The following is a 15,817-nucleotide window of genomic DNA, read 5'->3' as shown; positions in this document are numbered from 1 at the left end:
CTACAGAAAATAGAAACTGTCAGAGGAGATGTCAAAGGCTCAGGCAGCACTGGAAGCCCCTGAGACACATCAAGGAAGAGCAGAAAAGAGGAGAAGTGGAACAGATCCCTGCAAAACACGTTGTGTCCTCTGCCTGCTGGAAACTGACTTGGAGATTTCCCACTTCAACAACAAAGAGCAGCTTGTTTTAAGAGGACTGTCAGTGCTCAAACAGCAACTTCTGACCCTGCTGTCCTCCTGTAGGGACGAGTCCATGCCAAGGCTGACTCTGTCTAGTGTTTCTCAGGGGCCAGCAGCTCAAACAAGAGCATGTAATCCCAAATACTGGAGATAAAGGAGCCATGGTGTCACACACTCACAGATAGCGCCCAGCTGCCAAGGCCAACAGAAAAAACTGTGATGATAACCAGAAAGCTTAGCAGACACTTGCCACAAACCCACGCTGGCTGCTGCTGACCTAACTCCGAGAAACAAAAGCTTCAAAGCATTCATGGCACTCAGATGTTATACTGGTGGTGCTGATGCCACACCCCTTCTAATGACACCCAGATCTCTGTGTCAAGTGCAGCAACTAGAAGTGATCAACCACTGCTGCAGAACTGCAGAGTATTTCCTCTCTGTAGCTTCTGCTTCATCTTGCAGTGCTGCAGTGCCTGGCTCTTTTCTGCCTTTGTCTGCTTGACCCTGCACAGCTGCCTAGCTAGGCCTCCATAAGCTTCCCTCCTGACTTCCACTGCTGGCTTCTGCTAAGACATGCTCACTGTTGTTTTCAACTAGTTTGTCCTGAAGTCCATTTCCCAGGACACAGAGCCTAATGAAAAGATCCTTGGCTTTCTCCCCCTCTTCAGTTCCCTTTCATCATCAATGGCAAAACCTTTCCTCCCAGTTCGTGCCACTGCATTACATCCAGCATGCAGGAGACATGTCAGCAGGTGCCAGCCCAGGCTTTGCTTTGGCACCAAGTGGTCCTCTTCCTCCACAGAATCACAGAATACATCTGGTTGGAAGAGACCTCAAGGATCATCCAGTGCAACCCTTGACCCAGCGCTAAGCGCCAGCTCCACAGGCTGCTTAAACATCTCCAAGGATGGTGACTCCACCACTGCCCTGGGCAGACCATTCCAATGTCTGACAACCCCTTCAGTAAAGAAGTATTTCCTCACATCCAGCCTGAACCTTCCCTGGTGCAGCTTGAAACCATTTCTTCTGGTCTTGTCACTTGACACCAAGGAGAAGAGGCTGCCCCCTCCTCTCTCCAACCTCCCTTCAGGTAGCTCCAGAGAGCAGTGAGGTCTCTCCTCAGCCTCCTCTTCTCCAGACTGAACACCCCCAGCTCCTTCAGATGTTCCTTGTAGGCCATGTGCTCCAGGCCCTTCACAAGCCTTGTTGCCTCCATGTGCCACCCAGGGAGCTGGGCACAAAGAGCAGACAGGGCTGCTGCCTCCAATCCTGCTAAAGCCCAGATGATAAAGGCTCTGGAGCTTTCAGGAGGGACATGAACACTGATGGCAGTTTCTTCTGACAAAGACAGCATGACACAACTCCCTCACTCCCAGGGAGGTGTTCAGTTCCAGCCTGCCTTAGGGCCACGTGGGACTACAGCCATCTGCAGGTGAAAGTTGCACACAGCCATCAGAGAGTTTCCAGAACACCTCTGCTGCCTGCAATGCCTACAAGACACCTGGATAGCAGGCCTGGTCTCTCCCTGTCCCCACACCAACAACCCTTGTCTCCACGTCAGCAACCCCTAGGAGGCATGTGGAGCAGCCAGCAGCAGGGCTGCCAAGCTCCAGCACAACACAGACTCTTGACTTTCTGGGTGTGAAGTCACCAGATGTACATCCCCCTCTCTCCTGCTCACCTGAAGGTGTGGCCAGGCAGCCTCTAGTGTAGGCTCATCCTCCTCGGGGTCGAACTCCGCGCCGGTGGGGTTGGATGAGGGTGGGAGCGTCCGGAAGAGGTTCACTGAAAACTGGATCATAGAATGGTCTGGATTGGAAGAGACCTCCAAAGGTCATCCAGTCCAAGCCCCTCTGCAGTCAGCAGGGGCATCCTCAACTAGATCAGGTTGCCCAGAGCCTTGTTGAGCCTCGGTCTGAATATCTCCAGTGGATGGGGCCTCAACCACCTCCCTGGGCAACCTGCTCCAGTGTTCCACCACCCTCATGGTGCAGAACTTGTTCCTCAAATCCAATCTAAATCTGCTCTGCTCTGGTTTGAAACCACTGTCCTTTGTCCTAACACTACAGGCCTTTGCAAACAGTCTCTCTCCAGCCTTCTTGTAGCCCCATTCAAGTACTGGAAGGCTGTTATTAGGTCTCCCCAGAGCCTCCTCTTCTCCAGGCTGAACACTCCCAGCTCGCTCAGCCTGTCTTCATAGCAGAGGTGCTCCAAACCCCTGATCATTTTCATGGCCCTTCTCTGGACCTGCTCCATCTGGTCCATGTCCTTCCTGTACTGAGGGCTCCAGATCTGGATGCAATACCCCAGGTAAGGTCTCACCAGAGCGGAATTATTTTTGTTAAAGGGACCTCTACAACCATTGAGTCCAACCTTAGGTGAGTGAAAAGCTGTATGACTGGCATTCCTGCACCCTATGATGTTCTATGACCATTGAGTCCAACCTTGAGTGAAAGCTGTATGACTGGCATTCCTGCACCTTATGATGTTCTATGACCATTGAGTCCAACCTTAAGTGAGTGAAAAGCTGTATGACTGGCATTCCTGCACCCTATGATGTTCTATGACCATTGAGTCCAACCTTAAGTGAGTGAAAAGCTGTATGACTGGCATTCCTGCACCCTATGATGTTCTATGACCATTGAGTCCAACCTTAAGTGAGTGAAAAGCTGTATGACTGGCATTCCTGCACCTTGTGATGTTCCTCCCTGCAGCAAATCCTTCACTGCAGAGCACCACACTGGGATTTGCCATAGCTGTGCCCAGTAACACATCCCTCCTTAGAGGCTGTAGGGTTACAGCCTGCAGAGGGACTCCACAAGTGCAGTATGTGCCAGAGACAGGCTCTCCCACCTCTCCCTACACCAGGCACTGTCACACCCCACCCTTCTTCTCTTTCAGGGGGTGGGCAAAAAACAAGGAGGGGTAGGAGTGGGCTCACACTCCTCTCTGACAGATCCCTACCCCCTGCTCCCCACCACTCTTCTGAACAGCCCCTGTTTCGTTGGAACAGAGGCACGGCAGCGGCCCCAGGGCTCACCATGATAACAGCTTCGGGGTAGATGGCCTCAGTGACGACGTCGCGGTTGTGCGTGATGTACTCCACCATCTCGTTGAGACCTGCTCGCTTCACCTCCTTGAACTTCAGGTCACTGAGGGGGTCAGAGATGAAATCGAAAAGCACACAGCACTGCCGCAGCTTCTGGATGAAAAGCTCTTCTCGCTCGTGGGGAGGAGCATCTGTCAGAGAAAGCAGGGATGTCTGTCCTTGGGGACAGGCACAACATCCTCCTGATCTGCCCAGGTGTCGCTGTGGTCCTGTCCTGCATTCCCCCTCCCCCATCACAGTCCCTCTTGAGCTGGCAGGAGGACAGGAATAGAATCATAGAATCGTTTTGGTTGGGGAAGACCTCTAAGATCATCGAGTCCAAAAGCCAACCTAACACCATGGCCATTACACCACGTCCCCAAGTGCCACATCCCTGTGTTTCTCGAACACTTCCAGGGGTGGTGACTCCACCACTTCCCTGGGCAGCCTCTTCCAATCCCTGACCACTCTTGCAGTGAAGAAAGTTTTCCTCATCTCCAACCTAACCCTCCCCTGGCACAATTTCAGGCCATTTCATCTTGCTCTATCACCTGATATTAGAGAGGCTAACCCAAAAGAGAGGCCCAGGTGGCAGAGGCCCTGTGTTAGCACCATTCTCTCTTTGGTGTGTTGCCACTGGAAAGTACCCGGTGCTAAGGCCAAACTTAGCTCTTCTCTGCAGAACAGCTGGTGAAGCGGCAAGGCAGTCAGCCTTCCTAAAACAATGACCTGTTTTGGTGAGCTGTGTCAGTAACATGTCTGGCAGAGTGACTGGTGAAAACACTTCCTTCTTGTCCACACTTAGACCATGTTTAATCCCACCATTTATAGTGGTATATACACCCAGCACTAATTTATAGTCCTAGGTCATTGCCCTAATGTGGACAAGTTCAATAGCACTTGCATAACATGCGATGGAAATACAAGGAGGAGGAAGAAGCAGCCTGGCCCTCTCCCAGGAACAATTGGCTGCAGGAACCAAAAGCAGTCTGCACTCATGTCTCTGCATTTCACCACCTTCCTCACAACCTGCTGAAGAATGTGAGAACCCTAAGTATATCACAGAATCAGAGGATGGTAGGGGTTGGAAGATCATCCAGTCCCAACACCCTGCCAAGGAAGCTTTACCTAAAGAAGGTCACACAGGAACACATCCAGGCAGGTTTGGAATGTCTCCAGAGATGGAGACTCCACCACCTCTCTGGGCAGCCTGTTCCAGTGCTCTGTCACCCTTAAATGAAAGCAGTTCTCCCTCATGTTTAGGTAGAACTTCTTATCTTTGTGCCCATTACACATTGTCCTGTCACTGGGCACTTGTTGCAGTTTGAGCTGGGTGCCCCCCTGGTGTGTTCACTTCCTGTGTCCAGAAGTCCAGCCCAGAGGGATGGACACAGAAATTGTGTATTTCCTACCATAATTCTTTGCACCACTACAAGATCCAGTGCGGAGTCTGGCACTTTCTCTTTTCTTCCTCCTCCGCCAGCCGGTAACTGGGGGAGATGTCTGCTGGCTTTGGGCCTGGCTAGGCCCAAGGCCACAGGGGGATGGGCAGTCTCAGGCCTGGCCAGCTGAGACTAGCCCAGCAGAGGGAGGGGGAAGAAGGAGCCCTGAAGGTCTCGGGTGTACCCTCAGGTGGGAATGGGATGCCTCTGGGTTTGCTTTGGGATCTTTCTTTGTCACTGTGCTTTGGGTTCTCTGTGGCATTCACTGCTTTCTATTTAAACTTTCATCACTTTTGCAATCCGTTTGTCTGAGTGTTTTACTCCTGCCCATGGTGGGGAGAGAGGGGGCTGCCTCAACCCAGCACATTCTTGGTAGCAGAGGATGGTTGTTGTGGGGAGGGGGTCTGCCTCCAAACCCACCACAGCACTACTGAAGAAAGCCTGGTCCCATGGGGTCTGTTGGGACAGGTTGGACTTGATGATCCTTGGGGTCTCTTCCAACCTTGGTTATACTGTGATACTGTGATCCTCCTGACACCCAGCCTTTCAGTATTTCTAAGGACTGATGAGATCCCCTCTCAGCCTTCTCTTTTCCAGACTAAAAAGACCAAATTCTTTCAGTCTCTCCTCATAAAAGAACTGTCCCAGTCCCCTCAGCATCTTTGTAGCCCTTTTCTGTATCCTCTCCAGCAGCTCTCTGTCTTTCCTGAACCACAGAGCCTAGAACTGGATGCAATATTCCAGCTGTGGTCTCACAAGAGCAGAGTAGAAGAGGAGAAGAATCCCCCCCTGCCTGCTGCCACACTCTTCTTGATGCACCCCAGGGTGCCCCTGACCTTCTTGGCTACAAGGGCACATCGTTAGCTCTTGGTCATCCTGTTGTCCACCAGCACCCCCGGGTCCCTTTCCCTAGAGGTGCTCTCCAGCAGGTCAGCCCCCAACCTGTACTGATCCATGGGACTGTTATTCCCCAGATGCAGGACTCTACACTTGACCTTGTTGAATTTCATTGGGTCTCTCCCTGCCCAGCTCTCCAGCCTGTCCAGGTCACACTGGATGGCAGTGCACCCTGGTGGGGTCACTATATATATATGTACACATATATATATGTGTGTATATACACACACACACACATATATACACACATGTATACACATGCATAAGTATGAAAGCTTAAATCAGCTCAAATGGGAAGGGAAGTACTGAAGCTGCCACTGAGTATCTTCCTTCTCTTTTGGGCTGTCTATCTATTCATAGACTCACAGAATGGTTGGGGTTGGAAGGGACCTCCAAAGCTCATCTAGTCCAACCCCCTCTGAAGTAAGCAGGGGCAGCCTCAACTAGATCAGGTAGCCCAGAGCCCTGTCTCAACCTGCTGCCAAGCCAAGCAGCTTTCCCAGAGGCAACCCTGCTGTACTGCAGACAGGAGGTTAGCAGGACACTACCAGGCTCACTCTGGGAAGAGCCCTTCCATCGCCATGCCCGGCCTGGGCCGAGGTGCAGCTCATCACCCCACAGCCTCCTCACCTTTAAGGGCTGGGAGCTTCTGCAGCTCCCGGTTTTTGCTGAGATTGAAGCGGGAAGAGCTGTGCCTCCGCTCCTTCTTCACAATCTGGGGTCCCCCTGAGTACTTGATCTTATTCAGCTGGGTTGGGGGTGGAGCACTGTTACTGGGCCGCTTATTTGAAGTTGGCTGCGGTGGCTGCTGCTGCTGCGGCTGCTGCTGAGGCTGCTGGGCCTGAGGAGAGAGAAGAAAGGAAAACAGTTTACAAGGTTTTTACCTACAAGTCTCACAAACTGTCAGATACCTTCAAGCAGCTCCTTGGACTGAAGGAAGCAGGCACGCTTTCCACTGTGGCACTTGCAATCCACCTGCTCCTGCAGGGCTCTGGAGCTGCTGGCTGCATCTGCAGTACCCCTTCAAAGTGAGCATCAGTTTCACTCCTGAGAGCTACAGAAGCCATGGGATTGTTTCAGTTGGAGAAGACCTCTAAGATCATCAAGTCCAACCATCAACCTAAGACCACTATGGCCATTAAACCATGTCCCCAAGTGCCACATCCCTATGTTTCTTCAACACCTCCAGGGATGGTGACTCCACCACCTCCCTGGGCAGTCTGACCACGCTTGCAAGAAAGAAATTTTTCATCATATCCAACCCAACCCTCCCCTGGCACACTTTCAAGGTTATTTCCTCTCATTCTACCACCTGATACTGGGGAAAACAGATCAACCCCCACCTCAGCTACCACAAAGACATGGGAGCCTCTTAGCTGCTAGAGATATGGAAAGCAAAGCCATGTCCTGCGACAAGTGACAGGAGCCTGTTGGCACAGAAAAGCAGAAGTAAGAACTTTTCAAGGTCCAAGCAGAAATGCCTCTGATTACAGCAGTCTGGACACCCCATAGCAAACAGGCAAGTTGATTCCTTGTCCTTGTATGGAGAACCACCTGGAGAAAAGCAAGGCAGTATTGTAGTACAGAGCAGGTGTGACAGCCCTGGAAAGACAATAGTGAAGACCACTTAAAATCATAGCTGGTAGTCTAGGAACCACCAGGAGCCATAACAAAATGTCTTGGGTTGCTGGTTTTCCCAACCCATCCTGGCTGCTCCCTCCACCCCTGCCTTGTCGCTGCTTCACTGCTCTCTGGCTGTCTCCTGTAGACTTGATTCTTCCCCATCACTCCTTTCAGCAACACAAACTCTTTGCCTGAACTTTCACTGAGTCACAGAATGGTAGGGGGTGAAAGGGACCCCCAGAGATCATGGAGTGCAACCCCCCTGCCAAAGCAGGATCACCTAGAGCAGGCCACACAGGAATGCATCCAGACAGGTCTCGAAAGTCTCCAGAGGAGACTCCAAAACCTCTCTGGGCAGCCTGGTCCAGTGCTCCACCACCCTCACAGTAAGAAGTTTCTCCTCATGTTGATATGGAACTTCCTGTGTTCCAGTTTGTATCCATTGCCCCTTGTCCTATCACAAGACACCACTGAGAAAAGAGTAGCACCTTCTTCAGGTATTTGTAAGCATTGATCAGATCCCCTCTCAGCCTTCTCTTTTCCAGACTAAACAGCTCCAGGTCTCTCAGTCTTTCCTCATCAGAAAGATGTTTCAGTGCCTTCATAGCCCTCTGTTAGACTCTCTCTAATATATCCCTGTCCCTCTGGAACTGGGGAGCCCCGAACTGAACACAAATGTGGTCTCACCAGGGCAGAGTAGAAGGGGAGAAGAACCTCCTTGTGTGGGTTTGAAAGGAAAGGCTCTGCTTTCCCTCCCCCACTGAGAAAGAGACCACGGCTAAACCCAGTCGGAGAAATGAGAGTATATTTTACAAGGAAACAGATTCTATGTAACACAACAAACACAGGTATTTTACAATATATACAGGAATATACAGCAAATGAACTCAACCAGAAATCAGACCCCCCACAGAGGGGGCTTCCCCCTGTGCCCCCTTCAACCCCCTACCTCCCTTCTCCCCCAAAGAGGTAGAAGAAGAGACGAGGACGGTTAACAGGGCAGGAAAGGAAGAAAGGCCTTGCACAGGAGTTAGTATCTTATCTTAGTTGGCCAGAATCCCAGAAGCAGATCCAGCCGAGAGGGACAGTGAAGGAAGGAAGACTGAGAGAAAGTTCCCAGCTCCCCCGGGTCCAATCTGACCTCCCACAATCCTTGGCCAATGAAATTCGTTTAGAATACCAAAATATTTTACAAACATTTAGCCAGTGTGCCCCTTTCTCAAAGGCACAGCGTCAAACGGCCACACTCCTTCAACTTGCTGGCCACACACTTCTTAGCGCACACTCCCCCCGACTTTCCTCCACTGGACATCCTCTTCACCTCATGCTTGTTAAACAGCACTTGTAGAGGTACTTTCTTATTTTCAGCAGGTGACCAGAAACTCAAGCCAGTGTTTGCTCAGCTCAGCTTTGTCCTGATCGTGCTGAAACCCTCTGCTGGTTCAAGTCCCTCTTGAGCCATAATGGCTCAACAACTGACCCTTTAAGACCCACACTTACCTAACTCATGGAAAATTTACTGTGGAAGAGGGCGACATCCTGCCAGCAAGCCTGTAGGAGAGGGCTTAGCTGGAGACAGCACTCAGCCTACTCTGGCCCTGCTTTGTGAGCCCAGCAACATTCCCTTCCTCAGTGCTGCAACCTCTTTCCTGCTGGTACACAAAGCCAAGGAGCTGCAGGGTGAACCTGTTTAGAACATACCAGGGACTGCACAGTGGGTCAAAAGCAGAGGTGGGTGAAATCCTTGGATGTCACCCCCTCCTTTCCCCCCCATAAACTCCCAGCTGTCACAAACAGCACGGTGGTACAAAAGCAAACCTTCTCACAATACCCATCAGCCTGATTTTGAGGAGAAGCAGCAGGCAATGCAGAAGCTCATCAGAGCTTTCCTCTAAGTGAGATATGGCCAGGTTCCTCCTGTGAGGAGCAGCTGAGCTGCAATTTACCCTGCACGGCCTATTTACTGAGTCCTGATGGTTTCCAAAGAGGTGCAGCACAGCACCAGTCTGCAAGAGTTACTGCACCCACAGCATGTGGGGAGGCAGCAAGGTACAAACAGGGAAAGCTGCCTACATGGATATTCTGCTCTACAGATTGGGATCTACAGAGCAAGTGCAAGGACTCCCTGTGAAAAACAGTGCCTAAGACAAAACACCAATTGTTTTGTCAAGCCATTACATAAAACTGGAAACATTTTGGTTCTGCTCTGGCTCTGCTTGAAGGAAATGTTAAGTGGTTCTGTTTCAAGCTCAGCTCCAAGCCAAGGCTGGGGGAGACAAGAAGATTTTAAGTTTCTTCATTTTAGATGTTATCTGTTTCCTTTCATGGAGCAGCACTGCCCTGCAATGAGAGGAGGAAGCATGATGAGCTTGTGATGAAAACAGCTGCGACTGCCAGACAAAGCAGATCCAGATTACGAACTGGAGGCAACTTATCCTCCACAGTGGTCTCCCCTCAGCTAAGTCAGGCTGGATCTGTGCTGGCAACCTTCCAAGACTGACAAATTCATTCCTCACCCTGAATATTTGAGTATCAGGGCAGCATGACCCCCACAGACTGTTGCCCAGGTGCTTTTGGGAAGGCTAGTCCTCTACTCTGCATCACTCTCCTTCTACAGGGTAAAAGGCCAAAATCTGAATGCTGAGCCTCCAACAAAGACAAGACAGGACAGACAAAAATGATGCACCAGTGGCCTCACAGGTAACACTGAAGGAAGCAGGACACATGGATCCCCCTACCTGATAGGCCATCCCCACCTACTCAGGAAACATCACAGACAAATGTTGTGAGTGTGGTGTATCACAAACTAACAGGCTGCAGCCTCACTGCCTGGCATGTGGCATCAAGGGGTCTGGAAAAGTCCTTGTCACCAGCTTCTACAGTCAACAGCTGGCATGAAGAAAGGCAAAACACAGCCTCAGGTTTAGCTGCTGGTTATTTAAGAAGCAGGCAGACACATGCAAAAATCACACAACCCAATTTGCTAGAGGAAATTCGATGGTGGGGGAGGTCAGATAGTCTCTTATGCAGCAGTGCTCAGAGGGTTTCAGGATGGACTGCCTCTGTATGGATTTTCTGACATCATCCTCAATACTCGCTTTCAGGAGGTGCTTCCAGTGGCAGGCCTGCTGTCCATCTGCCTTCAACACCTCCAATCCTGGAGACATGAATCACAACAGGCTTGTTTTAAGTTTCCTAACACTTTCTTAAGTTTCCCATTCCTGAAAACACAGCAGAAGGCTAAAACTTAAAGGCTCTTTTGTTAATGCACAGACATCAACCTCACAGAGTGTTTTCCTAACATCAACACCAGCTGGCTACTCCATGGCTGCAGGCACACATCTACCTGATAATGCTCAGCCCCCTCCTGACAGGCAGGGTTATGCTGCCTGTGCTGAAGTGACTGGAGAAGAGCACAAAGCTGTGGCAGACCCACTTTCCTGCCACGGTGGTGAAGCCACTCGTGCCAACAGGCTGGGCCAGCCCCAATTGCAACCACGTTCGACCCGCCCCAAGCGCAGGCTCCCTGGCTTCACAGAGTTCCCACTGCTTCCCATCACCTCCTTATCCTGCTACGAACCTGCCTGCACAAGTCGACAAGCCCCAGGCCCTGGGCTCGCTCTGTGTCATCCCTCCTCACCTCAGGCTCCCAGGGACAGATACTTTTCCCCATCCACCCTGAGCTGTGACAGCTTCTCCTCTGCATTCCTACCCAGGCATGACCTCACCTCTGCAGGCACTCCTACCGCGGCGGCTGGATGCATCGCCGCTCGGAAAGCCGTCTGCTTCGCTGGTCCCTTGAGCACCTCCTGCTTACTAAGCTTCTCAGCCCAGATCTGCTCTCAGCTCCTCCTCCTCAGATGACTCTTCCTTTCCCATCCCTCAAGTCAGTACCTGCTCTCTTTGTCTGCTGTTACACAGCTTCCCCATTAAAATAAAGCTCTCTGCCTCACAAGTACCATCAGCACTCTGCCTGCCTCTGAACAATGAAGCCCAGGTGCTGCAGTAACAAGCCCCATGGAGATGTCTGCGAAACACGTCATGCAGCAGCTCAGTGGAAAGGAGCACCCTTTCCCAGAGCTGCAAGCCTCATCAGTGAGGCTCCAAGCTGCCCTTGAGGCTGCAGAGCAACTCTTCTCTCCTTTTTTACTGCTGTTAATCCCTGCTCCCACTTCCAGGTCATTAACTCTCTTCCCCACCCAGCTGCCTCTCCCAGTTTTTCTGGCCAGAAGGAGTAACTCTTTCTCATCCTCTCACTCAATGCTGAATCACACACACAAAATCATACTGGCATTATTCTTTTTTTTTTCCTTTTCCCTCCTTAAATAGCCACATGAAAATTCCCTTCATTCATATCTTCATCATGTTCTGGAGAGGACAAACTAAACAAACCTTTTATTTCCCTTTCCTTACTCTCCTGTTTTACCCGACTGCTCCTGCCTTTCCCTGAACACATTGGCCCCCCACAAAGCCAAGGGCTGATCAACTTCTGCTGGTTCTTCACCTTAGATAACTTCACCTTAAGACAGGCATCTAAAAGAGGACTGCACCACCCCTGTACTTGCAAGAGAACTCTTGCCTTCCCTTGTGGGGATATGTCTGCTTTTGGCCCTATCTTTCCTTCTAGATCAGCTCCAGCAAAAGCTCCTTTGCTGCAGAGAACAAAGCATTATGCTTAAGGGTTTCTGGACTGACTCCTACCCTCTTCATCTCCCTCCACAAAGATCCCCATAGGAGGTCCTTGTCTGCTGCACTTGCTCAGATCTGTCAAACCAGAGCTGCTCTTCAAAGAGCTTTACTCATTCCACCAGCCAGACAACCTGCCCACAAAACAAGTCACAACTTTCTGGTATCAGGATAAATTAGGGCTGAGTTTTCCCCCTGCTCCTTGGAGCATGGTGTGAGAGGGAAGTGCATACTGGAAGAAGGATGCCCAAAGGCTGCTCTCCTGCTGCAATCTGACAAAAAGAAGGAGAATTATTTGATGCACACAACTTTCAGCCTAGAAAAGGCAACAAACCAACCAAAACTTCATGGAAGGGTTTACGTGGCACAGAACTCTCACAACAGCTAGCAGAGGCATCTAGGTTAGGATCAGCTCATCAATCCCCCCAAGCAACACCACTCCTGGGGTTCCACGAGTCAAACCATCCCCTGCTTCTGACACAAGGAAGCAGTCTCACCCCCAGCACACATTACCTGATTCCTTATGGTCCCCCAATGTGAAAGTCAAAATACCTTTCTGTTCTTCCTGAAGAGCAGGAAAATTGCATTCAAACCAGCATGCATTTCTTCTGATCGAGCAAAGAGCTCTCTTCCATTCTGCAGCAGAGCAGTTTGGAGACAGGAAAGCACCGAGAGAGAGCAAACTTCACCACAAACTCAACAGGAAAGGAGATCTGTGGCAGGGCAGACTGCAGAGGTGTCTTCTTTCTGCTCTGCTCTCTGTTCCTATGATCAAAGGAGACTGAGCCTTCCATCTTAAAGAAGGGCTGGATTTTGTTTGGAATATGAGGAAGTGGCTGGGAATGTTTTGTGGGAGGGAAAAGTTAGACAAATCACTTTTAAGTTTCTTCTGCACTCAGGCACAACCAGATATTATGTGCTACTTCAGGTCACAGAAGGCAGCTTGCAGCCTTGCTCTGCCCTTCCTTTCCTATTGCAGTGCCACAGCCCACCGCTGATCTTGATGGGGACCATCAGAGCGCTCTGCTTGGACGGCCATCCGTCACCCTCGCTTGACCATACAATCAGGGAATCGGTTTGATTGGAAGAGACCTTTAGGATCATCGAGTCCAAACTTCAACCTAGGAAAGCTGAAGCACTGAAAGGTTGAAGCATGAAAGACCCAGGCTTTCCTTCCTCTTCCCAGAGCTGTGAACTCAGCAGACCAAGAATACCAAGTTACCAAAAGGTAAGCCTGACCCCATGATGCCAAGGCAGGAGTTCTCTCATGTCCTAGGAGCTGGACGACAGCTCTCCCAGCAAGCTGTTTTCAGCTGTATACACAAAATAAAATGTGCTGAAGCCAAGACCAGGATGAGATATAAAAAGAGGATCCACAAAACTTCTACAAAGCATATAAATTCGAGTTCTGAGTCCTTGCTGGCCACATAGCAGGTTAGGTTTCAAGCTGGACCCTGAAACTGCATGGCTAGAGGTAGGGATATCTTCTGAGGCTCTACAATAGAGATCTATGCTTTGAAGAAGACTTAAAAATAACCTTATTTTGACCAGGACCACGCCACTGAACTAGGTTTCTTCCTAGGATCTTACAACCTTACCCCAATCCTTCAAATTACAAGTGCAACATGTTCTAGACAAGACTCAAGCACACAGGCATTTAGGGACACACAAGTGGCACAGCCAAACTGCAGTGTTAACACACACACACACACACACACACACAATTCCTTGGACACACATCATTTCCTGAAGCAAGTCTAAAAATCCACAACCACCCTGACCACTGGACAAACTCAAATCTACCAGAAAAGTCCCAGTTTACCTAAATTTGTGCTGAAGCTAAGCACAGATGACATTATCACAGTCTGCTGAGGCCATTTAACACATCCAGCTTGGTAAACACCACAAATGAGAGTGAAAGAGACTGAGCATGGATGGGAATATAGGTTGTGCCTTTCTGTGAGCAATGCAATCAGCAACAAGGCTGTTCCACCAGAGGAAAACCATCTGACCTCTGGCAGTTCCACCTCTATTCTTTCAGGTGTTCTGTCCATTACTTCCTGTAGAAAACACCTCAGACCCACTACTTTCCCACTCTTATACAAGGTGATGAGAGTTGATTGCACTTTGCTCTGAAAGGAGCAAGGAAACTGTGCCCATCTGTCAGGCTTCCTCACCAGCAACGGTGGCTTTTCCCTCTCTCTTTTCATCTCTGCCCACCTCTGTGAGCAGCACTCACTAGCAGCTTTGTGCCAAAACTGCTCTTGCAGAGCTGTAGGGCATGAGACTCATTCTGTCTCTACCATAGTCATCATTCCCTTTGGGCTAACTTTCAAGGGGAAGTAACTTCATCTTTAACTTTAGTCTTTGCTCTCATCCTCTCCTAATCCTTAAGAGGCTGGTGACAGGCATTATTTGGCAGAGCAGCACGAAGCAGCTGGAATGAAAGATGCTAATTGCTCTTCAAAGATGAGTTGCACATGCACACTGCTGTAACCAAGGTGAAAGCCTTACCTCTTCTGAATTCTCCACCCCACCATCCTTCCCGCTACTGCTGCTGCTGCTGGTGGTGGTGCTGCTGCCGCCAGGCTTTGTCGTGCTTTTGGTAGACTTCGGAGACTCCTGAAAAGGGCAAAACGTGTCCAGATAAAATGTCACCTTGTGCAGAGTTCAGCCGTGCAGGATCACAGACTCGTCCCTCCTCCACCCTCCCAATCAGCCCTGCTGCGGGCGGTAACTCCCAGACCTTCTCCCCTGAGAAGGGCGGTACGAGCCGGCGGCGGGTAACCGCGGCAGGGACACGGGCACAAGCAGAAGCAAGTGCTGGCATGGCCCATTCCGGTCACTGAAGGATGACCCGGGCCAGACACCTCCGGGGGCGACAGTGCCCTGCGCCCACCCAGCCTGTGCCAGCACCTTGCCCAGCACACGGTCCCGCCGCTGCCCGCCGCGGTGACAAAGTGCAGGGCACCCACAGACCACAGGCGGGCACAGGGCAAGAGCAGCGGATCCGGGCCACCCCGCCTGCGGGCAGGGCAGGGACACGCGGCAGAGCAGGCAGCATATCGCCGGCCGCCCCGCCGTGGGACCGGGTCACGGGTGGAGCCCTACCTCCCCCATAGGAGGCATAACGGGGGGGCAGGAGAGGCGGCCGTGCCTCGCAGCCCCCGCCACCTCCCGACAGCGCGGAGCGAGGCGGGTCGCAGCCTCTGCTCACCACCACCACCAGAGCTGGCACTGGGGAGCACTGGAAGCGGCGGCCGCAGCCTCCGCTGCCCTCCAGCCCGGAGTTGCCACTGGCGGCGCTGGCACCGGACGCGCTGGAACCGGCTGCCGCCCCCTCCCTCGGCTGGCGCGCGCCCCCGCCGCCCTCCTGCACCACGCGCCCCGCCCGCCCCGGGCGCGCGCCCCCGCCCCCTGCCGGCCGCAGCCCCGCGCGCGCGCCCCCGCCCCGTGGGGGCCGCGCCGAGGGAAGGCCGCGCTGGGGAGGGCTGCGGGGGCGGGAGGCCGGTTTACCGGGGCCGCGCCCGGGCCGCGCAAAGGCATCCCCGGCGCCGCCCGCCCGCCTGCCCGCCTGCCGCACCTTCTCCTTCTTCAGCTTGTAGGGCATGGTGAGCGCCGGGCCCCAGCCGCTCCGCGCCCGCCGCCACCGCCGCCGCCTGAGCCCGGGCCCGGCCGCAGCGCGCTGCTCCCATTGGGCCAGGCGTGGCGGTCTGCCTAGCAACAGGCTCCGCCACTGCCGCGCGGCGCTGACGCAAAGCAGCGAATTTTTCTCATTGGTGGAAGTGCGCTCCGGCGCCGGGCACGGCCCCGGGGGGCGGGGCAGGGCTGCGGGCGAGGGGCGCTTCCGGGGCAGCGCCGCCCGCCTCGCCTCTTCGCGGCTGGGTCGGGGTGCCGCTTA

The 15,817-nt window shown here is 52.3% G+C and overlaps 1 protein-coding gene across 2 annotated transcripts in view; it reads right to left on the bottom strand.

Moving 5' to 3' along the window:
- PPP2R5D (protein phosphatase 2 regulatory subunit B'delta) overlaps positions 1–15,613 on the bottom strand; it is a 38,290-nt gene extending 22,677 nt beyond the window's left edge. Inside the window, exons 1-5 of one of the 2 annotated variants that reach the window (XM_054170727.1) lie at positions 15,500–15,613; positions 14,431–14,538; positions 6,238–6,448; positions 3,221–3,420; positions 1,862–1,972 (exon numbers count right to left, since the gene is read on the bottom strand). In XM_054170727.1, coding sequence (XP_054026702.1) covers positions 1,862–1,972; positions 3,221–3,420; positions 6,238–6,448; positions 14,431–14,538; positions 15,500–15,526 — 657 coding nt within the window. In that variant the 5' untranslated portion in view covers positions 15,527–15,613. Of the gene's footprint in view, positions 1–1,861; positions 1,973–3,220; positions 3,421–6,237; positions 6,449–14,430; positions 14,539–15,027; positions 15,172–15,499 lie in introns of those variants that run through there. The other variant, XM_054170733.1, reaches the window with a different exon arrangement.
- Positions 15,614–15,817: the final 204 nt, after the last annotated feature.

The sequence above is a fragment of the Dryobates pubescens genome, chromosome 2 (genome assembly GCF_014839835.1).
Source record: "Dryobates pubescens isolate bDryPub1 chromosome 2, bDryPub1.pri, whole genome shotgun sequence".
In the NCBI taxonomy this organism is placed as follows: domain Eukaryota; kingdom Metazoa; phylum Chordata; class Aves; order Piciformes; family Picidae; genus Dryobates; species Dryobates pubescens.
This window is presented reverse-complemented; position numbering and strand designations above follow the sequence as displayed.